This window comes from Lycium ferocissimum, chromosome 8 (assembly GCF_029784015.1).
Source record: "Lycium ferocissimum isolate CSIRO_LF1 chromosome 8, AGI_CSIRO_Lferr_CH_V1, whole genome shotgun sequence".
NCBI lineage: Eukaryota > Viridiplantae > Streptophyta > Magnoliopsida > Solanales > Solanaceae > Lycium > Lycium ferocissimum.
Window position 1 is genome coordinate 35,757,523 of NC_081349.1, and position 22,433 is coordinate 35,779,955.

The following is a 22,433-nucleotide window of genomic DNA, read 5'->3' on the forward strand; positions in this document are numbered from 1 at the left end:
CAAGAAAACTGATTTCATTGCAAACAAAGACCGGAGAGCAACATTAAGAAGATAAATTGACAAAATAATTAGAGGACATAAAATTAACTATGTTTTTTTAAAAATGAATTATTATCATATCAAAAATATAAAAAAAATCGATAGTTTAACCCTCATATTATGTGCTATAGCTTAATGTTGGATTTTAGTACATTTTATTATATACCCCATTTTTCTCGAGTGTTATATTCGTTTTAATCTTAACTCATTAATAATAAGAAAAACTATTTTAAAAAAGAAAAAAAATCAAGCATGTATTTTTTATAATGTATATTTTAATAACTTATACAATTAAAATTTAGAGAACAACATAATAAGTTATTGTATATTTTAATTTTTGTGTAATGTATAAAGATCATGACTAATTCTATTATATTTTAAGATCTTTATATAATTGAATAAGTTATTGCTTTAATTTTTGCGTGATATATAAAAATTTAGTCATTATTATTCAATTGATCTTTATACAAAAAATTTAAGATCTTACATTACGCAAAAATTTAAATATACAATAACTTATTCAATTGTTCTCTAAATTTTAATTGTATAAGCTATTAAAATATACGTTATAAAAAATACATGCTTGATTTTTTTCTTTTTTAAAATAGTATGTATTATTATTAATGAGTTAAGATTAAAATGAATCTAACGCTCGACAAAAATGGGGTATATAATAAAATGTACTAAGATCCAACATTAAGCTATAGAAACATAATAAGAGGGTTAAACTATTTAATTTTTGTTTTATATTTTTAATATGACAATAATTCATTTTAAAAAAAATCATAGTTTAATTTTGTGTCCTCTAATTATTTTGTCACTTTATCTTCTTAATGTTGCTCTCCAGTCTTTGTTTGAAATGAAATCATTTTCTTGCTCGGGCTAAGGCATAAAAATTAACATTTTTTTTTAAAAAAATTTTTATACTCCATCAGTGTCTTTTAGATCTCAATTAATTCCTCCTTTTCCTCTATTCTTATGTAGAAGACTCTAAATTTTGCTAGACTTTAATTAAGTTATTAGCATAACTTAAATACCCTTCTACCTTTTTTTAGAGAGAGTTTGTCTTTTAAAAAATTTAAGGTATTATCGTGATACTATTAATATAATATATCATTGTGAACAAGATAATAATTACAACAAGATTACACTGTATTTGTAATAATCTCCTTTACATATAGTATTTTTTATTTTTATATAAATAGTTACATTGTTAAAAATAAAGTAAAGATAGTATAAGGAGTGGGGATAGTGGGATTATAAGAAGTGGGGCAGAGAAGGAGTGGGGGACGTGGGAGTTGGGGACTGAGTTTGCATAACGCAGGAAAAAAATGCGTTATGTAATTTGTTTATATATAAAAAAAAAAAAAAACTCTCAAAACTCGGGTGACGGTTTTTTAACGTGGGACGTTAAGTGACTTTTATATAACGTAGTAAATTACTGCGTTAAGGGTATTTTGGTATCACTTTTTTTCTTGAGATATTTTGGTTCATTCCATCTTTTTTTGGGTCATTTAGGTACCGGACTCAAGAAAAGTAGGAGGCCTGAATCCTCTAGAAGAGTCAAAATCTGCAATCATTTTTTGTTTTATTTGGGGCTTGATATTTGTATTAGGATGTTGGTCAATTGAGATTCACCTAGTGTAAAATTCATGTAAAACAAAAAAAACTTCCAAATGAGTTTTTTTTTTTTCCAGATAAAAGACTCAAATTCAAGACTTCTAATTAATAGTAGACAAATTATATCTAATTGTTGTTTGTTTATTTAGTACCATTTGTAGAGGTACTATCATTTTTAATATAAAAAAATCGTGGTGGCATTCGGCGCTCCATTCTCGTGCAGTTAATAAGTAGGAATAATAAAAATGACCTTACAGCGTGCAATCATGTGATAATATTAGGTTTATCAAACATTATATTCCTTGTGTTTCAATTTATGTGAACCTATTTTTTTTTATTTGTGTCAAATGAATGGCCTCTTTCCTAATTTGGAAACAAATTAAGGCACTTTATAAAATAATTTACAGCACAAATATATTCAAGACTTATTTTTTAAGCCAAGTTTTAAAAGTATTTACTTATTTCTTAAATGTATGTTTTGGGTCAAATGGGTTCATATAAATTAAAATGGAGGGTGTATTTATTATTAATACTTACTAATATAATACAATATAATATGGTAATAATTCCAAAAAAGTTAGCTAAAATTTGGGAGCTAACAACAGTGAATCATCCCTTATAAATACGTTAAAAAGGTTTCTCAAATCACATTCCTCACTCATCAAAAAAGTACAAACATGCTTAAAAAAATGCCATACATTCCAAGTGAAGTTATCTTTGAAATTCTCCTAAGATTGCCTCTAAAATCCATTTTGAAATTCAAGTCTGTTTCAAAATCCTGGCTTTTTTTACTATCATCTCCTCAATTCATCAATACTCATCTCAACTTTTCAAGAAAAGATTTCCCCCACAGACTCCTAATATTAGACCGTGACCAAATTTTATCTAAGAAAAAATGTGCCCTCTATTCCCCTGTTTCTAAAAAAAACTCTGCCGTCTGTGTTGATCTTGATTATCCTGTAAAATCCCGTGGTTGTAATATTCCTCAGTTTATTGGTTCTTGTGATGGTTTGGTTTGTTTATTAGTCGAAAACTCGCTTATTTTGTGGAATCCCTCTACTAGAAAATGGAAAGAGATTCCAAAAGAAGAAACTCATCAGATGAGTCAAGATTATTATTGTACTTATGGGTTTGGTTATGACAAGTACAATGATGATTATAAGTTGGTTTTATTATATAGTTCTAAAATCAAGAATACTGGAAGTGAAGTGAAGGTTTATAGTTTGAGGACTAATTCTTGGAAAAAGATTAAGGGGTTTGTTAGTGGTTATATTTATGGTAATTCTGGTGTTTTGTTGAATGGTATTGTTCATTGGGATACTCGTCCACATCATGATTTTAATGGTTGTTATAACTATATTGTATCGTTTGATTTGGAAACAGAGAAACAGGGGAAGATAGAGTTACCTAGCTATGAAAATGAAGATGTTCATTGGGATTTAATATCTTCAAGAGATTCTTTATTTGGATTTTGCCATTGTGAATCTCAAGGTGAGGTGGATATATGGGTAATGAAGGAATATGGAGTTAAAGAATCTTGGACTAAATTTGCTTCGGTTGCCTATTATGTAATTCCGGGAATCTTTTATTTACCCCTGTATGTAAATGAGGATGGTGAGGTACTACTTATAAACGGGCAAAGTTTGGTGCTTTTTAATACGAGAAATAACACGTACAAGGATCTTCAGATTCATTTACCCGATACTCAACTTAGAATTGATATGGCTACCTATAACGAGACCCTTGTTTCACCGGTTTTTAATGATGAAGATGGATGCAAACTCTGGTAGGAAAAAGAAGAAATTTCTTGTAACAGAAAATCTCGGACATACTTTCAAAATTTCTCTTCTTTGTTGTTTAGAGAAGATTGTAAGAGCTTTTGCAAGCTCTCTTTGTCTGTTTCGTTTTAACTTTACCTATCAGAAAATGTATTTTTTTTTGTGGTGTAAGTTTGTACTTGATATATGAATATCAATTCCAAATGCAATAAAATGTTGGGATGTCACGTTCGATCTAGATATTTTTGTGTCTGGACCAGTACATGTTTCAGTTCTGCAAGAAGCTATGCGGAGAAATTCCTATGTTTAGTTGTACATTTTAATTCGGTATGTATCTGGCATTACTGCCTCTGGCTCAATTTAATGTACTTTAATTTAACTACATTGTGTTTAATCAGAGTGCGTGGTTAGGTGCAAGAGAACTTTCAATTGAATGGGCAGACAATCCAGACCACTGGACATGGAACTATATTTACAACTCTGGGTATGTATCTCTCTCTCTCTCTGTGCCATCCTTGAATCAGTTATAAAATTAAAAATGTATTCGTAGGTAGGGCTAAGGTCTATATACATTCTTTCCTTCCCAGATCCCAATTGTGAAAATATATTGAGTATGTTGTTGTTGTTGTTTTTGCAAATGGACTGCATATTGTCAGAGGCGGATTCAGAGTCTAAACTTAATAGATTCAATCTTTGTGATTTTTAGCCTGAACGCATTGTATTTTTGACAGTATAGGTTCAGAATTTAATACTGTTATTTGTTGAAATTTTAGTAAATGTTTACATACATATATGTATACGTTTCGTGTGAAAATGCTAGATTCAATTGAACTCATCACTACAAGTTGCATCAGCCTCTGCATATTTCCGGGGGTAGATGCAGGTCTTAAGATGGGTATATCGAACCCAGTATTTCCGATACAAATCATATATATATATATATATATATATATATATATATATATATATATCTGTGTGTGTGTGTGTGTGTGAAGATCGATCAACTAGAAGTTCAATAATATGATATTTGGACCCATAATTTTAATAGTACAATAAGTATAGTGCTAGAAATCCTAAAGGATGAACATATCAAGTTTAAATTCTGGCTCAGTCGATGCATACTTCGAGCATTTTTCAAACACACAAGATATTCTTCTTATTTTTGTGAGCATAATTATCATGACCATTAAGATTATTTTCCTTCCTAAATGGCCACAAAGATGCATCTCAAACACGACTTATAACTTAAAATCTTTGACACTTTGTGCAGTATGGAAGTAGCTGAGCTTCTCAGCGTTTGTTGGCTCGATATTCGAGGAAAGATAGACACAAGACAACTCACACGAAAGACTAGTTATTCGGCATATTTAGTGTTCAAGTTAACAGATAGTGTTTCTGAACTTGAAAGAGCAATTGCATCAGTAAGATTTGTGAAGGAAAAAGCAGAGGGAACTGATGAAGAAGGCTACACTGTTTTCCTCTCTCTTAAGGCAAAGGAAGAAGGAGAAAATGGTATATTCCCACACCTACGAAGCGATGAGTGGATGGAAATAAAACTTGGTGAATTTTTCAACAACTTAGGTGAAGATGGTGAAGTTGAAATGAGGTTGATGGAGAACAAAAATCCTAATTGGAAATCTGGCATTATTGTTAAGGGTATCGATATTCGTCCAAATTAAAATAGTCATGTCCTCTCTATGTTTAAGTACTATTTCAATATGATTTTTCTACTCGTTATGTTTGTATTTTATGTCGTTTATGACTTCTCTTAGAGTCTCTCTATGTCGTGTAAGATGTGAGCTTGAACAGGGCATGTCTTAATGTGTTTTGTACCCAATTCTGAATCCGAAATAAGAGATTTCATGGTTTCTAGTTTCTACTAGCTAAAAATAAAATATAATGGTGTTCTATATTTGCTGAGGTCAAGCATCATTGACTTTGACGCAAGTTGGGATTAGAGATATTAAATGAGTAAGTGGCGCAGGGGAAAATATGTTGAATCGGTCCAAAAATTATTTGAGCTGAGATAAACTGGATCACGAAAGTTAAACGATACATCACGAGCCAATCTGTCTAACTCTTACCAATGTTTCCAACTATGCACTTCGGCTGTATATGTTGTGTATAAATATGTATAGGGCATGTATATTTAGTATATCGTATACACTACTTATAAATTGTGTATATATTTTATAAATTAGATGACCGAATGATATTTGGCTGCAATATTCCCGATTTAATTTGATTGTTTGTTCTCTTATAATCCGTTTATTTAATCAACCCATGGTTGGGATGATTACTTGCCATTGGACTAGTACCGATAACAATAGTTATTGAATTGGTAATTTAGATGGCGGAATTTAAAACTTTAAGGCAGTGAACATCGCCATTTGAGTGGTTCGAAATATTCATTTAATCGTTGTTAAAGTCTACTTTCCTTAGATTATGTCCAATTTTAAAATCATCAACATCTAAATCGACTAAAAGAAAGTGGAAAAATTTCTTGAATCAGCTCGAATCAAGAAACTGCTTTCAGAAGCTTTTGAGGGAGAACAGTGGAATGTAAATGATCGTTTAAAAGAATATCGTCCGTCAACCCCAGCAACCTACAAGCTTGTTTATAGCCCGATTATTGTCGCACTCGTGTCGGATCCTCAAAAAAATACACTTAGTTTGAAAAATCCAACACGCACCCTCGACAATTTTAAAGAGTCCGAGCAACATAGCCGATTGTATAACTTGGTAACTATCTTCATTCTATCTGTCTTGTTAAATTATTCACAAGTCATGCCACATCTTATTTCATTCTACCTATCTTGTTAAATTGTTCACAAATTATATCGAAATAGTATCTTTATTCTACCCATATATTGTTAATTAAATTGTTCACATGAATTGGTGTGACTTTGTGCTTGTTCACAAAGAAAAAGAAAAACTTATGACGATCTCATAACTTTGTGATAATGATAAAAATCACAGGCTGAAAACCCTTTTGATTAAGCAAAGCAATCCACTACTACACTAAATTAGTCCGTACCAAAAATAATTGAAGAAAAGACTACACATATATATCGAAAAAACAAAAAACTTTTTTCCATGTTTTACCTCACGGAGACATCATTCACACTGTATTTTAGTAGACACTGTTTTCACATAATTACCGCATGTGATGCTCACTCTATTTCTAATGCGCTACTGCCTCCGTTCAGTTTTACTTATTCATAATGGGTTTTGCACGCCTTAAAAAACAATAAATAAAGTGCATATTTGATCATAATACCCATTAATGATATATAGGTTCAATAAACTTGATAAATGATGAAAAAATAAAATTATCTTTCTATTAATATGTTAAAGTGAATAAATAAAAATAATTATTTTTAATATAGTGAATAAATAAAAATGAACCGAGGAAATAAAAGTTAAGAATGATCACTATTTGAAATGACCAGAAATATAGAAAGTTTCTCCTCCACACAAATTCTCGACTTTCAAGAATATTTCCGCCATGCTCTCTCTGCCAAAAGTAATTTTATAGGCGTATACATTCAGGCCCAACTAAAGGGATGGACACCACAACATTATTTTTCTCCAATACAATCCAAATCACAGTGACTCTTCCAGCCAAAAGATAAGAAAAGTTTTACTATGTGAAGTATAGAAGTAGCTGAGCTTCTTAATTGGTTGGCTCGATATTCGAGGAAAGATAAACACAACGCATCTCACACGAAAGACTAGAAGAGCCCCTTTGTATTGACTGGTAAGTTGGTCAAATTAACTTATAAGACATTTTTAATTTATTTGAATATTTGATAAAAATAAAAAATATATTAAGTTAAGTTAAAAAGTATTTAAAATAAAATTAAATTAAAAAGCTGCTCAACCTCAATTTTTTTTTGGCTTAAAGTTATTTTGATTTGACTAACAACTTTATCCTTTTATCCCTTATATGTTATGTTAATATCAATACTACCCTTACTTCTAAAAATTCTTTAAGCATTTTTATCTAAACATGTAAATGCTTATTTATAAAATAATTTTTAGCACTTAAAAGTACTTGAAGCATTTATGTTTAAAAGCCACTTTGTTTCAGCTAATCCAAACGGGCTCTAGTTATTCAAAGATATTTAGTGTTCAAGTTAACAGATAATGTTTGAGATAAGGGTGAAAAACACACCCGAACTATCACTGTTTTTTGCATTTAATGCCTAAACTATCAGAAAGTTGAGAAAACTACCTAAACTATCACTATCTAGTTTGCAAAACACACCTCAAATTATTCTTGCATGTCATGTGATCTACACTCTCCATTTTATATAAAAATGTTGTCAAGTGTTGTCCACGTGGATAGATAATGTCACAATGGCCTAAATGGAAATTTAAAAAAAAAAACTATTTGTTTTAAAAAACAAACTGAATAATAATAATATTTGTAAAAAAATATTAAAAATTATAGAAAACAAAAAAAAAAGTTTAAAAAATGGAAAAGTTATTTAAAAAAAAAAACCGATATCTAGTTTTCACAAAAAAAAAATAAAAAAAATCAACTTTTCAATTTTTTTTTTGATTTTCTAATTTTTTTTTCAGATTTTTTGTTAATTTTAAAAATTCTGTTTTTTTAAAAAAATAATAATGCAATTTAAAAAAAAAAATACAGTTTTTTTTTTTTTAAAAAAATATTAGTTTTTAATTTCCATGTAGGTGCCACCAATAGCATTACTTATCCCATGTGAATAATATTTTTTAGAAAATTTTAGCTTTACTTGTCTTTTGAAGAAAGGAGTTCAGACATTTAGTTCAGGTGAGTTCACACATTGAGCCAATCTTATTAATTGCACAAAAATAAGTCGGGTTCTATATAAAATATTGAAGTTTCGGAGTCCCGAAGCATGATTAATCTATGGCTAAAGTACGTAAAAAAGTGTGAAATGTAAAACAAAGAGAGTTTAAAAAAAAACAAAAAACAAAAACAAAAAGGGAGCTCCTTTAACGCAGTAAAATACAGCGTTAAAGGTACTTTTGTTTGTTTTTTTTTTTCTGGGGTATTTTTGATTCAACTTTTTTTTTTTTTTTTGAGTCATTTTGGTTCCAAAATCTCAAAATATGCAATCATTTTTTCTTTTACCCGACGCTTGATATTTGTATAATTGTATTAGGATGTTGGTCAATTCAGATTCACGTAGTGTAAAATTCATGTAAAAAAAAAGTACTTCCAAATGAAAACATTTTTTTTTCATATAAAAGACTTAAATTCAAGACTTCTAATTAAAGGTAGAGAAATTATATCTAATTCTTGTTTGGTAAATATGCAATTACTTTTATTTAGTACCATTTGTAGAAGTACTAGCAAACTATAGCCGTGCGATGCATCAACTCAAATACGACTAATTTGGTTACTCACTTTAATTACCTTTAATTGTATATTTTCAGAAAGGATCTTTATTCTCCTTAATGAGTCTCCATATTTTTTTTCTTTTCCTCTTATTTTTCTCCTTAATTTCTCAATTGTTATTAAAATTTGTTTTATTTTGATTATGTCTGCCTCTTTTTATATTCAACAAATTGACAATTTAAATATCCTACATGTCAAGTTTATAATCACAAGATTCAAAGGATATTTTATTATATTATACACATTTTTAATTTAGAACCACAAGATTCAAAAGTCTATCTTTATTTTTTAAACTCCGTATCTAGTCAAACGTAGACATTTAAATTGAGATAGAGGGAGTATATGCCAAATGAAGGAAATGAAAGGACAACCGAGACAATACGGACACGCGGAGACTTAAAAGAAACACACAAGAGATAGTATTAATGTTAAACTTTTGAAATGTACAAATGTTAGTCCCGGCTTAGAGTAAAATTTCAGTTGCTTTTTGTACACCTTGTTGTTGTTGTGTTAGTCCACCTTGGGCGTTTGTTGTTAAAAATAAAATAAAATTGTTTTATTTGGGTTATGTCCGCCTCTTTTTATATTCAATAAGTTGACAATTCAAATATCCTACATGTCAAGTTTATAATCACAAGATTCAAATGATATTTTATTATATTATACACATTTTTAATTTAGAACCACAAGATTTGAAAGTTTATAATCACAAGATTCAAAAATACATCTTAAAATATTTATCACAGTTTATGCAGTTTAAATCTCGAGAATCGAAAAGTATCACATAAATTGGCCATATGAGGTATGTGATAATAAAATGGAGTACGAAAATATTCCTCTTGTCAAAAGTAACATAAAAGTTCCTATTATAAAGTGGATTAGCAGATTCTTTATCGTTTAATGAGAGAGTGGTTCGGAGATGTCGAGCTCTTGATCATACATGGTATATATTATTAATTCAACGTTCACACTTAATTCTTTGTCTTTTCCAGAGGTATCAATGTACTTTAAGCACACTAACAATAAAATATTACCTTGAGTGAGACCAAAGCTGTGGATTAAACATTTCGAGTACATAAAGAATCGTATTTACTCTTTTATTATTGAAAAAAGTTGAATATTACCCTCCATTAGACTCTTTTAGTTCATATGTGAACACTACAAAAATGGCTTAAATTTGCTTTAACCACATGACATGTTAATTCACCACATAACAATTTTTTTTCTACCATCACCATCCAAATTACCAATATCTTTATCATATATTACTGTTACCTCCCACTGATAGTATACCGAATGATAATATTAAGCATTTTTCAGAAATAAAGAGTAAATATAGTACTATTACTTTTCCCCATTTATAGTTCCAAAGCAGTGTGGAATCATCATCGTTAGATTGTTTATAATCTACTGATAAAATTATGCTCGTTATTCGACCACTCAGTCAACATGTTCACACACACATTTGCTCCAAATTATTTCATAAATCTTGAAAAGTTTTTTGAACTGTCGAGCCCCTCTCTCTATATATAGGAGCCGTGTGGATATGATTTCATCTCATCAGATGAAATTATGAGATGAAATCACGAGACGAAATCATGTTTGGACATGCAATTTGGATTTCTTAAGTTGCAATTTTTTTATAAACATAAAAATCCCACAAGTTGTGAAAACCATCAAAATTTTTCCAATTCTTATAAAATCTTACCAAATGAGTAAATCATAGTTCATAATAAAATTAATATGCTACTAGAAGACCTTTCTAAAAAATACAACATCAATTGATCAAACTTTAGTTCAATAAAAGGAAGAATTTAACATGAATAGGAATGTAATAGTGGGAGTGATTAATTTATGAAAATATTTTACCAACTCTATTAATATTTAATACAAATGGCCGGTAAACATGATTGGTAAATATATCTACCAACTTATGGGTTTTTTTATAAAATATAAACGTATGGGTCAAATTTTACATTTATATTTTTTGAAATTATGATTTCAAATCCCAAATCATGCCTTTTTGGATGATTTGGTATTTCATCTCGTGAGATGAAATCAGAGATGAAATCGCATGTCCAAACGATGATTTCATTTCATGAGATGAAATCGCATGTCCAAACACCTACATAGTCCAAGAGGGTGGTGTGTACATGGTTTTTCCGATAGATCCTCGGCTCAAGCTCGGAATTCACCAAGAAGTTCTGGCCTAAGAAAATTTCTCTGTTTAATGGGAATAATTACAAAAGTGATAAAGACATATTACAGGACCGAAAGTAAACCTTTAGTTGATCTAAATTGAATGTAAAAACCTAAGTACGAGGCTCTAGATTGAATGAAAGTAAGGTATCAAATATCACTCTCAAATTGTATATACAACTTTTATTCAAATGGGTCGAGACAAGTTTTGCTCAAGTCCTTTCTTTTTCGATTGTTCTTTTTAGAACTTATAATAAAATATTAAATGCGCTTGGAATCCAATTTGGAATTGGATAGAAAAGTCCAATTTGGCATTCACAGTTCCTTATTGGAATTGGAAGACCACTTTGCGTAGAGAGTCCATGAAAGACTTGTCGGATACATGACAATCAAGCATGGGCAATTTGAAGGATTGCCCTTCGCTGGGGTGGTCTTTAATTTTTGTCCCTCAAATTGGTAGTCTTTAACTTTTACCCTCAATGCAGAATTTTTGTATGGTCAATTTTGCAAATTTTGTCCATGTAAGGCAGAAATTTAGACTCTGCCTTTAAGCGCCAAGCGCTGGCTATTCATGCGATTTTTTTTTTTTTGCGAGTTGGGTTCAAACCCACAACCTCGGGGTGTTAAGCCGAAAAAGACAAACTTTAAAGACCACTAATTTGAAGGGCAAAAATTAAAGGAAAAAGGACACCGTGTGTTCAATGTGCCCAAACTAATCCCACATTTAACCACTATTTGAGCTTAATTCCATTAGGTGTCCGTTCAGCCCAAAATAATGTCAAAAAATGGCCGGTCGGCCCAAAATAATCCAAGATTCCGGCCAGCAGCCAGTGCGCGCTAAAAAAAAAAAAAAAAATTGTGGCGATTAAGTCGCCACTAAAATGCGTTAGATATATATACTTATATTGGAATTATATATACACTTTATATACAAGAATTATACATTTATATACATATGCTTGGAATTAATCATACATTTATTTTTACATAAATTATACGTTAATTACACACATATTATGCAATAATGATATATGGTATTTTTTTTACATATACAATAGTATATATTATATACCACAATGATACGGTTTCTATTATACATTTTTTATACGTATGGTACATTTTCTATACATATGCTGGAATTATATATACACTTTATATACAAAAATGATACATATTATATACAAAAATGATACAATTTTCTATTTTATACGAAGGCTTGCACTATCTTTGATACACATTATATACTAGTAACCATGATATATACAATAAAACTGTACCTTAGTGATTCATATTTTTATACGGTTCTATACATTACGGATAGTGCGATACATATTTGATACTAAATGACACATATTATATATAAAAATCGCCTCAAACATTTTTGTGTTTGGGTTTTTATTTAAAAATTGTCTTATTTAAGTTTTGGCTAATGAATGGAATTAGTTTAGTGGGTATAATTTGGATTTAGAAGAATTGTGGCCAGCGGGTGGAATTAGTTTCACCCCACCGGCCAATTATGTCCTTTTCCCAGAATTAAAGACCACCCCAAATGAAGGGAAATCCCCGCTAAAAAAAGATTAAGCATATATACCCAATTGGATTGGAATTTGCTATTTATCATCAAATAATTGAAGAAATTTTGAGTTACGACGCTATTTATAGATTTGTTTTAGAATCTATTTTTGCGATGTAAGAAATAGGTCTGTACCTAAAATTATGTGTCTTTCACTGTATGTCATGAATATTGTGCAATTCTACATGTTCTGCTTCTACTTCTAATAAGATCTCATTACTTTTTCACCATTTGTGATGATATTGGCTCCGGGCTCCAATAAAACTTTCTTAAGTACTTTAAACGAAGGGCAGATACTCTATACCCCTCCATTTTACTTTCTTTGTCATAATTTGACTTAACAAAAAATAAAGGTAAATTTTAAAACTATATTGATTTTAAATGTGCCATAATTTATATTATATACTTACAAATTTTTTAAAAATTCTGATCTTAAATGTTTTATAATACTAATTTCTCAACATCTGCGTTGCATGTGTATCCATACTAATTAGTATAAATATTTTAACAAATGGCATAACTAAATGTATATCAATATGAGTAGCGAAGAAAACGGCTAAGGCACAAAAGCACCATAGAAAACCTTTCACGAAGATGACATCAAAAAATAAATTAGAAAGGGAGTATCCTCTGCATCCACCACTAATCCACTGTCTTTGATCCTCCAATGATCTCATCTCAGGTTGTGTGTTTTGGTGTTAATGTGCCTTTAATTATCGGTGGCGGCGACCCAGGATTCAATATTCCTGGGTCCTCACCTTAAAATCAATAAAACATATATAGCTTTGAGTAGGATTAGAACTCCACTCCTTCATGGCCTAAGCCTACAGCCTACCACATTTTAACCAAAGCACCAAGATCTTTTATTGTTTCTTAAGAGTCTTTATTTATTATTTTTATCTTAAGAAATGTTAATATTTCCTATATGTGTCTCGTGTATTACTTGGCGTGTAATGGATGCTCAAGCACCAAAACTGATACATGGGTCTGCCCCTATTAATTACGTCTTTCATGCTTCCAAGTGAATCAAAAATATCACCAGCAGAAAAAACTTTATTCTTATCGTTTATTTCGTTATCACCACTTCATCACCTTTCATGTATTTTCATTTCATCTATTTTTCTTCTTGTTGCTTCTTCGGTCTCATAAAACTTCTCAACTATTAACATTATTAGTCGTTTGCCTATTAAGCGGATGAACATAATATGAATTAAATGAATAAAATAAATAGCCGAAAGCCTAATACTCAATTAGCATGCATACATGGTAAGAATATAAAAAAAAGAAGACACAACTACTTACCCACTTGCCAAATACTCAAACAACAAAAGAGCATCCAATGCATCCATTTCTTTATGTAAATATTTAGACATTGTAGCTCTTCATACTTGTTGCTGATTCACCGTAAATGATGATGCAACCTCTTCAATTGCTAAAAATTGTTCATTCCATGAACCTAATTATGTGCAATTAACTACTACGTACCAAATTTTAGACTTGGAGAGTAATATCGAACTTCTTAATTGCATTATTGATTAGAAATGAATTTTCTAACATTTGATTACGTATCATTAAAGAATTTAGTCGCACACTTGAAAGATAGCCCATAAAATCACGGGAATGGTCGGATAATTGAGTTATATGGATCCTTCCTGTGTGAAAGCACAGAGAAAAATGACATTGCCAAAAATTGACAAGATAAAATTTTCATTTATTCATCAAAAGGGACGACAATGAAAGGACACAATAGACTTGACTCTTTAGAACTCTTCGGCTAATTTTGAGACAAATTTTATAAATTGTTTTTTCATACATTAATGATGGAGTAATTTAGTAGAGGGAAAATGAGGCATTAACCTTTTAAAGGGTATTTTCGTAATCCGACTTTAAGCTCAAGGACTTCCCACTCTAGTTCTATTCTTTTCATCACAATAACGTCAAAATTAGTGCTAAGCTTAATATTGTGTCCTACCTTCACCCAAACTATCTAAAACCAAAGTAGATAACTTTTAGGACTCTTAGGATTACAATTTTATCCCAGAAGAATATTTTGGTTGATCAACATTTAGCGTAAATTATTTGTACTTTTAATATATGTAGATAGATAGATGTAGATATGATGATGATAATTTATGTAATTATAAAAGCATCTCATTTAGAAAATAAATGAATGTGTTACTCCCTCCGGTTCATAATTATGTGTTCACTTTAGTCTTTTTATTTTGGTTCAAATAAGTGTCCACTTACCTAATCAATAAGGAGTTTATTTTATTTTTTTCATATTTTCCCATATTAGGTGCTAAGTAACTAAATTTCAATATGTCGAGTTAATAGTAATATGTAAATTTTAATTAAGGGTAAGTTTAGTCAAAATATCTTTTTTTCCATGAGTTAGTATTTTCTTAAAGGGTGTTAAAGGCTAAGTGAACACTTATTTTGCACCGAAAAAGGATTCTTTCTAAAACAAAACACTCCCTTCGTTCACTTTTACTTGTCTACTTTGGATTTTTCACGGTGTTTAAGAAATAATAAATGGAGTGCATAATTTACTAATGTATCCATATTAATTGATGCATATTTTTATTGGATTTGAAAAATGATTTGAAGTGAATAATTAATATTATGGTTAAAATAGGAAAAAATAATCTTCTCTTTATATGCTAAAAGTGACAAGTAAAAGTGAAAATCTATTTTTAGAATACTTGACAAGTAAAAGTGAACGGATGGAGTAATTAGGAAACACAATTTATTCAGAAAGAACAAAACAAAAGTAGGTAAACAAACCATTTTGATAATACGGTCACACTAGTGACAAAGTCTGACTTGGCTAAGCTTCATTGCTAAGCAAGAAGTAGGTTCTTTCTTTTGGAATTTTCGAGGAACTAATTAATGAAGTTGAACAACGCTCTATATATATCGAGATGAACCAAAGAATTTGATACATTGAGCCAAAAATTATAGTAAGGGCATCAAGGCAATAAAAGAAAAATGGTAGTAAGTGCTTCTCATTCTTAGTTTGTCTCATTATCTTAATAGTGTTTGATTTTTTGAATTTTATCTGACAAATGAAGAGTTAAGAAACATTTCAGAAATGCTTTACATTTGAAGAGTTGTTTACAAGTTCATTGAGTTAGAGTAACCACATTTGTTGTAGCAATTGCATTTCTGAATTTGTTGGTTCATATATTATCAAGATTTATATGTTCCTCTGTTATTCAATTTAATGTACTTTAATTTAACTACATTGTGTTTGATCAGAGTGCGTGGTTAGGTGCAAGAGAACTTTCAATTGAATGGGCAGACAATCCAGACCACTGGACATGGAACTATATTTACAACTCTGGGTATGTATCTCTCTCTCTCCCTGCCATCCTTGAATCAGTTATAAAATTAAAAATGTATTCGTAGGTAGGGCTAATGTCTGCATACACTATATTCTCCCCAGATCCCACTTGTAGGAATATACTGGGTATGTTGTTATTTTTGCAAATGAACGTCATATAGTGAGAGGCGGATTCAAAGTCTAAACTTAATAGATTCAAATCTTTGTGATTTTTTGCGAACGCATTTTATTTTTGACATTATAGGTTCAGAATTTAATACTGTTATTTGTTGAAATTTTAGTAAATGTTTACATACATATACATTTCGTGTAAAAAAGCGCAGGTCTTAAGATGGGTATATTGAACTCATCACTACAAAGTTGCATCTGTCTGCATATTTCCGGGGGTAGATGCAGGTCTTAAGATGGGTATATTGAACCAGTATATCCGATACAAATCATATATATATATACGTGTGTGAAGATCGATCAACTAGAATTTCAAAAATATGATATTTGGACTCGTTATTTTAATAGTACAATAAGTTTAGAGCTAGAAATCGTAAAGGTCGAATCGAACAAGTTTAAATCCTGGTCGATGCATACTTCGAGCATTTCTCAAACATACAAGATATTCTTCTTATTTTTGGGGAATAATCATGACCACAAAGATGCATCTCAAACACGACTCATAACTTAAATCTTTGACACTTTGTGCAGTATCGAAGTAGCTGAGCTTCTCAGCGTTTGTTGGCTCGATATTCGAGGAAAGATAGACACAAGACAGCTCACACGAAAGACAAGTTATTCGGCATATTTAGTGTTCAAGTTAACAGATAATGCTTCTGAACTTGAAAGAGCAATTGCATCAGTAAGATTTGTGAAGGAAAAAGCAGAAGGAACTGATGAAGAGGGCTACACTGTTTTCCTCTCTAAGACAAAGGAAGAAGGAGAAAATGGTATATTCCCACACCTACGAAGCGATGAGTATATGGAAATAAAACTTGGTGAATTTTTCAACAACTTAGGTGAAGATGGTGAGGTTGAAATGAGGTTGATGGAGAACAAAAATCCTAATTGGAAATCTGGGATTATTGTTAAGGGCATCGATATTCGTCCAAATTAAAATAGTCATGTCCTCTCTATGTTTAAGTACTATTTCAATATGATTTTTCTATTCGTTAGGTTTGTATTTTGTGTCGTTTATGACTTCCCTTCAAGTCTGTCTCTCTATGTCGTGTAAGATGTAAGCTTGAACAGTGCATGTCTTATGTGTTTTGTATCCAATTCTGAATCTGAAATAAGAGATTTCATGGTTTCTACTAAGCTAAAATATAATGGTGTTCTGTATTTGCTGAGGTGAAGCATCATTGATTTTGACGCAAGTCGGGATTAGAGATATTAAATGAGTACATGGCGCGGGGGAAAATATATTGAATTAAAAATCATGAGCCAATCTATCGAACTCTTACCAATTTGTACAACTATAGTCAAACCTCTCTATAATTGTCATTCGATATAAAAGCATTTCACTATAGCGGCCTGATTTTTTCCTAATTTTTTTATTATATTTTACTTCTCTATATGACGTTTTCGCCTATACAAGAAGCATGTTATTCATTATAGCGATATTTCTCTTTGTAAAATTACCTCTCTATAACAACCACACTCAAATATTGTGTAATAATATTTTGTAAAAAATATATTATCTGTAAAATAAAATATTAAAATATTTATGATAATCATCATTAATGTAATGTATATAGTAAATTTCAAGTGCGAATATCTAAAAAATCTTAAATTGTACTATAAGTTCTTAGATAGCCTTCCAGAAAAGTATTAAATTAAAAACTTTTCAATGAAAAGTTTGAACAAAATTCTTCGTCGCCCGAACGTTACATTATTACTAAGAGAGTGGAATTTATGAAACAATCTATAATTTTAGAATTCTTATATCAAACTTGAAAATTTAAATTTTCAATTAATTTTAAATGTATATATTTCATAGATTTTAATTCTTTATCGGTATGGTATAACTAGTTATGAATTTCTTAGTAACTTATTAGTCGTTTCAATTTTTAACTAATGAAATATGAAAATCAATTGGAATTTTAAAATTAACAACTATTTTTGATTTCGTTTATACTAGCATAAAAAGTAAATATATATATATATAAATTAGATGGCTGAAAGATATTTGGCTGCAACATTCCCGATTTTAATTTGATTGTTTGTTCTTTTATAATTTATTTAAGGGTAGTGCTAAACATCACAACCACAAACATCACAATTCATCACAACCACTGTAAAAAGACTCTAGTACCCTTTGGCTCCAAATACTCTTCTTTCCCTCCAAAATATTTCCCTCCAAGCATACACAAGATTACACCTCGGCCTGCTCAACCTTTTCAATTTTTCCAAACACCTCGAGCAGATTAATCTCGTTTCTGTACATACATGCTTCATACTTTATACATACACCAACTAATTAAATGGTATTTTATACCGTCTACTAATTAACTCCAATTTTATGCGGTCTACTAATTAACTCCAATCGTTGCCTCTTATTCTCGTCTGTTCCACAACAGTTGCCTATTATTCTTGTGTCTTCTTTGTTTACCAAAATCACACACATAAAATGGACCCAAACAATGGAAATTCAACAGTGATTTAAGGGAAACGTTGAATAATGTTTTAGTGATTCAAGAGAATGACAGTTTGTTCTCTAGTATTGGTGGTGGAGAAGGTGAAGATTCAGACGGGAGTTTCATTGGTGGTCCAGACCCATATTTGGACAGCGAGGATGAAGAGCGCAACTTGATGTATCTAGAGCAAGGGGCAAATATGCCTGATCAATTGGAGGAAGACGAAGAGGATCCTATGCCGGATCAACATGAATATGAGGTTCATGTGACAGATGAAGATTGAGAAGGAATGGATGAGGATACATTTACTCATCAACAATTTCTACAAGGTCCTACTTAAGGAATGATTTTTTTGTAGTAAAGATTCAATGTTTGCATTTTACAGAGAGCACGCCAGATTGAAAGGGTTTGGTGTGTTGAAAAAATCAGCAGTCAAAAAACGTAGTGATACAGTTAATTATATTGTGTTTGCTTGTGATAAGGGAGGTAAAGTAACACGATATAAACAGAGCAAAAAGATTGAATGTAAAGCTCAAATTAATGGTATTTTGCTTCGTGATGGATCATGTGTCACGACCCAAATTACCTATTACATGTACAGACCAACTTATTACCCCTAGTAAAGTAACCCGTACCTCGTTAACCCATTAATCACTAGCTAATTTTAACTTCTTTAATCATTTATACTTAAGCAATCAATGATCATGTGAATGAATAAATAAATAAAACAAGTCATAATTAATAGATAATGTAAGTGCGGAAGTCTTTTCAATTTTTAATTAATGAAATCTGAAAATCAATTGGAGTTTTAAAATTAACAAGTATTTTTGATTTCGTTTATACTAACATAAAAAGTAAATAAATTTTTTGAGTAATTTTGTTTATAACAGCTAAATGAAATCTAAACACTGAACAAATAAGATACATACATGTTAAGACTTCACTATAAAGGAATGTATTTAAATTTTCGAACAAATGCTGTCATTATAGAGAGATTTGACTATAGTATACTTATATGTTGTGATTAAATATGTATAGTGTATGTATATTTATGTATATCATATGCACTATCTATAAATTGTGTACATATTTTATAAATTAAAATGGCAAACAGTATTTAGCTGCAATATTCCCCATTTTAATTTGATTGTTTGTTATCTTATAATTTATTTTATAGGCGTATAGATTCAAGCCTATTGCCAACTATGGGATGGACCCCACAACATTGTTTTTCTCCAATACAATCCAAATCACAGTGACTTTTCCAGCCAAAAGATAATGGACTTATTTTCTTCAATAACTTTCACAGTTACGCACAATTTCATATTCAACCTAAATATTTTTCGCATTTTTCCTTTAAACTCCCCTAAAAAAGCATTTATTAGGGTATCATTTTAACTATCTTACCCTTTTAACATATTTCACGTAATCTCTCCTCAATAAATATCTATTACATCAATGGTAAGGACCTCTTAAATGTTGCTAGTTAATATAAGTGTAAAATAGAAAGAGGTATTTAATTTTGTCTTGATTAAATAAAACAATAAATATTTTGAGATAAATATTTCTAGTAAGGACGACAAATATTTGAGGCGGAGGGAGTACTATTGAAGATGAGGAAAAATACTCCATTACAAAATGACAAAATTAAGCCTGTTTTCGATAAACATGAGCATTTATACATGATGTGCTTGATGAAACGAGACTTAACACAAAAAAGGCCAGTTACCAGACAGTTTGCAAAATGCTATGCTTACGCCAATCTGAGAAAAATAATTACCTTCATTAAGTTCCAAAGAAAGTAAATACAAGTGCATTACTGCGAGAATTATGTTCTCTCTGTAGATCCATAAGAAAATGTTAACAGTGTTAGTATGATGTGGCAAGGGAGAAATCATTAAAGCAGTTATACTCAAATTTCATTTTATTTTATTCTAAATTTTAGAATGACTAAAAATTTAATACGTGTACATATTTAATGATTTTTTAAACATGAAATACATTGTTTGATTTCAATTGTCTCTCTGTCTGCTCTTTCCTAGTGATTCTGTTAATTTCCATTTACATTAAGTTCCAAAGAAAGTACAAGTGCATATGCTATTTTGTTCTCACAACCAAATGTTAAATGTGTTAGTAAATTTATAGACTTTTTTAAAGCCAAATACTCTAATAATTTATGCTTATTTAATGTTATTGGTATCTTTTAACGATTAAAAGTTTATACGTGTAATTTAAAATTGTAAAACATGAATACATTTTTCAATTGTCTCTCTTTCTTAAATTGATGTGGCAACTTAGCATTCTCTTTACATTAATTGATAGTTTATATATGCTTAGATGAATAAACCATGATATCAAAACTTCAGAACATTTCAAAAAGAAGGGACTAAAATTGGAAAAAAAGGGAGCAATGATTTAACTGTCGGCTGATGGGGTACTCACGCTTCAGTCCTATTTTTTTTTTGGTTTCACACTTAGTATCCATATATATTTTCATTCGAGGAGACTCTCTCCATATATATTTTATTCGAAACGTAACGATAGTTTCATATTTACAAACTAACGATATATTACAAAACATGACGTTTTCTATATTTTTCGTTTTTTTATTTTGCTTACTGCACTATATAGTTTTTACTTAAAAAAATATTTTTTTAAAAAAATATTTTTATTTTTTAAAAAATAATTTTTATATATATTTTTTTAAATATTAATTTTTTTTTTTGCTCAATGGCTTAAAAAATTGCCTCAGGGAATTTTCATACAGGAAAGTTGTATGAAATAACATATTTGATAAAATTTTTAATATAATTTTCATATACAAAATTTTGAGTCAAAAGTTTAAGCCTTGAATATTGTATGAAAATTGTTACAATGTTGTTGTAGTTGTATTAATTTACGTAAATCATACAACTTTATACATGAAAATGTGAGCAAATTTTAAGACATGAACAAGATACAAATTTCATATTTTTTTACATCCACACACATTTTGAGATTTTTAAGCCTTGAACGAAATATACACATTTCATACATTTTTCATACACTAAATTTTGAGCAAACTGCGAGCCCCCGAGATATACACATTTCATACAACTTTCAACACAAGTTTTTTGCATATAAAAAAATATTAATGAAAAAAAAATAAAAAAAAAAAACATGATTTTTTTGAAAAAATAAAAAATATCATTTTTTTAGCATGAACTTAAAAAATATATATAACATGAGAAATAATTTTTTTTTAAATAGAGCATTAATGTATAGGATTTGAAATACCATGTTTTGTAAATATAAAACTATCGTCACGTTCGTAAATATTTGTACCTTGCTTACAAGATGATATATGACATGAATGATCCTTATTTTTCAATATTTTTTATGAAGGGAATTTTCCTCTTTAATTAACATTTAAGTATATGCCTATGTTGTTAATATGTAGTTTCATGATTAATGTGGAAGTACATAATTCTCGACAACTTACAACATATTCAACACCTATACATTGTCAACACATTTGAATATCTTGTATTATATTGTCTTAATTAACATCTCCGTTTTTAATTTATGCAAATTTATTTAATTATCAACTAACGGAATTTAAAAAAATATAGAAGTTTTTTAAATTTATGGTGTTAAATGAGTCACATATATTTTGTGTGGTTATAAATCATTGCATAAAAGAAAAGTGTTTATAAATATAGAAAAAAATTATTCTTTTTGATACGAATTAATAAAAAAATAGATTCAAATAAATTGAGACGAGGGAGTGTAATTTATTTGCATGAAAACATGTAGACACGTAGAATATTTACGAAAGACTACACAATAAATTAGTCCGTACTAAATAATTGAAGAAAAGACTACG

At 29.8% G+C, this 22,433-nt stretch overlaps 3 protein-coding genes across 4 annotated transcripts; all 3 read left to right on the forward strand.

Moving 5' to 3' along the window:
* The first annotated feature begins 2,290 nt into the window (after nucleotides 1-2,290).
* Nucleotides 2,291-3,677, forward strand: LOC132066878 (F-box/kelch-repeat protein At3g23880-like). Its single transcript, XM_059460074.1, has one exon. The coding sequence runs from the start codon at nucleotides 2,337-2,339 to the stop codon at nucleotides 3,447-3,449; it is 1,113 nt and encodes a 370-aa protein (XP_059316057.1). The 5' UTR covers nucleotides 2,291-2,336; the 3' UTR covers nucleotides 3,450-3,677.
* On the forward strand, nucleotides 3,651-5,316 carry LOC132066291 (F-box protein PP2-B10-like). The gene is made up of 3 exons (XM_059459629.1): nucleotides 3,651-3,764; nucleotides 3,836-3,921; nucleotides 4,708-5,316. The coding sequence occupies exons 1-3, from the start codon at nucleotides 3,651-3,653 to the stop codon at nucleotides 5,114-5,116; spliced, it is 609 nt and encodes a 202-aa protein (XP_059315612.1). The 3' UTR covers nucleotides 5,117-5,316.
* Nucleotides 5,317-15,458: 10,142 nt separating this feature from the next.
* LOC132066879 (F-box protein PP2-B10-like) lies at nucleotides 15,459-17,400 on the forward strand. 2 transcript variants are annotated; one of them, XM_059460075.1, is made up of 3 exons: nucleotides 15,459-15,595; nucleotides 15,860-15,945; nucleotides 16,644-17,400. In XM_059460075.1, the coding sequence occupies exons 1-3, from the start codon at nucleotides 15,590-15,592 to the stop codon at nucleotides 17,047-17,049; spliced, it is 498 nt and encodes a 165-aa protein (XP_059316058.1). In that variant the 5' UTR covers nucleotides 15,459-15,589; the 3' UTR covers nucleotides 17,050-17,400. The 2 variants fall into 2 exon arrangements, with proteins under 2 accessions (XP_059316058.1, XP_059316059.1); XM_059460076.1 differs by having other exon boundaries at nucleotides 15,462-15,592.
* Nucleotides 17,401-22,433: the final 5,033 nt, after the last annotated feature.

Bases quoted from the DNA above. Each gene is read 5' to 3' on its own strand.
- LOC132066878 (XM_059460074.1), top strand. From the start codon at position 2,337: ATGCTTAAAAAAATGCCATACATTCCAAGTGAAGTTATCTTTGAAATT.
- LOC132066879 (XM_059460075.1), top strand. The intron at 15,946-16,643 runs GTATGTATCTCT...CACTTTGTGCAG, and splicing joins AACTATATTTACAACTCTGG to TATCGAAGTAGCTGAGCTTC.
- LOC132066291 (XM_059459629.1), top strand. From the start codon at position 3,651: ATGTTGGGATGTCACGTTCGATCTAGATATTTTTGTGTCTGGACCAGT. The intron at 3,765-3,835 runs GTATGTATCTGG...GTGTTTAATCAG, and splicing joins TAGTTGTACATTTTAATTCG to AGTGCGTGGTTAGGTGCAAG. The intron at 3,922-4,707 runs GTATGTATCTCT...CACTTTGTGCAG, and splicing joins AACTATATTTACAACTCTGG to TATGGAAGTAGCTGAGCTTC.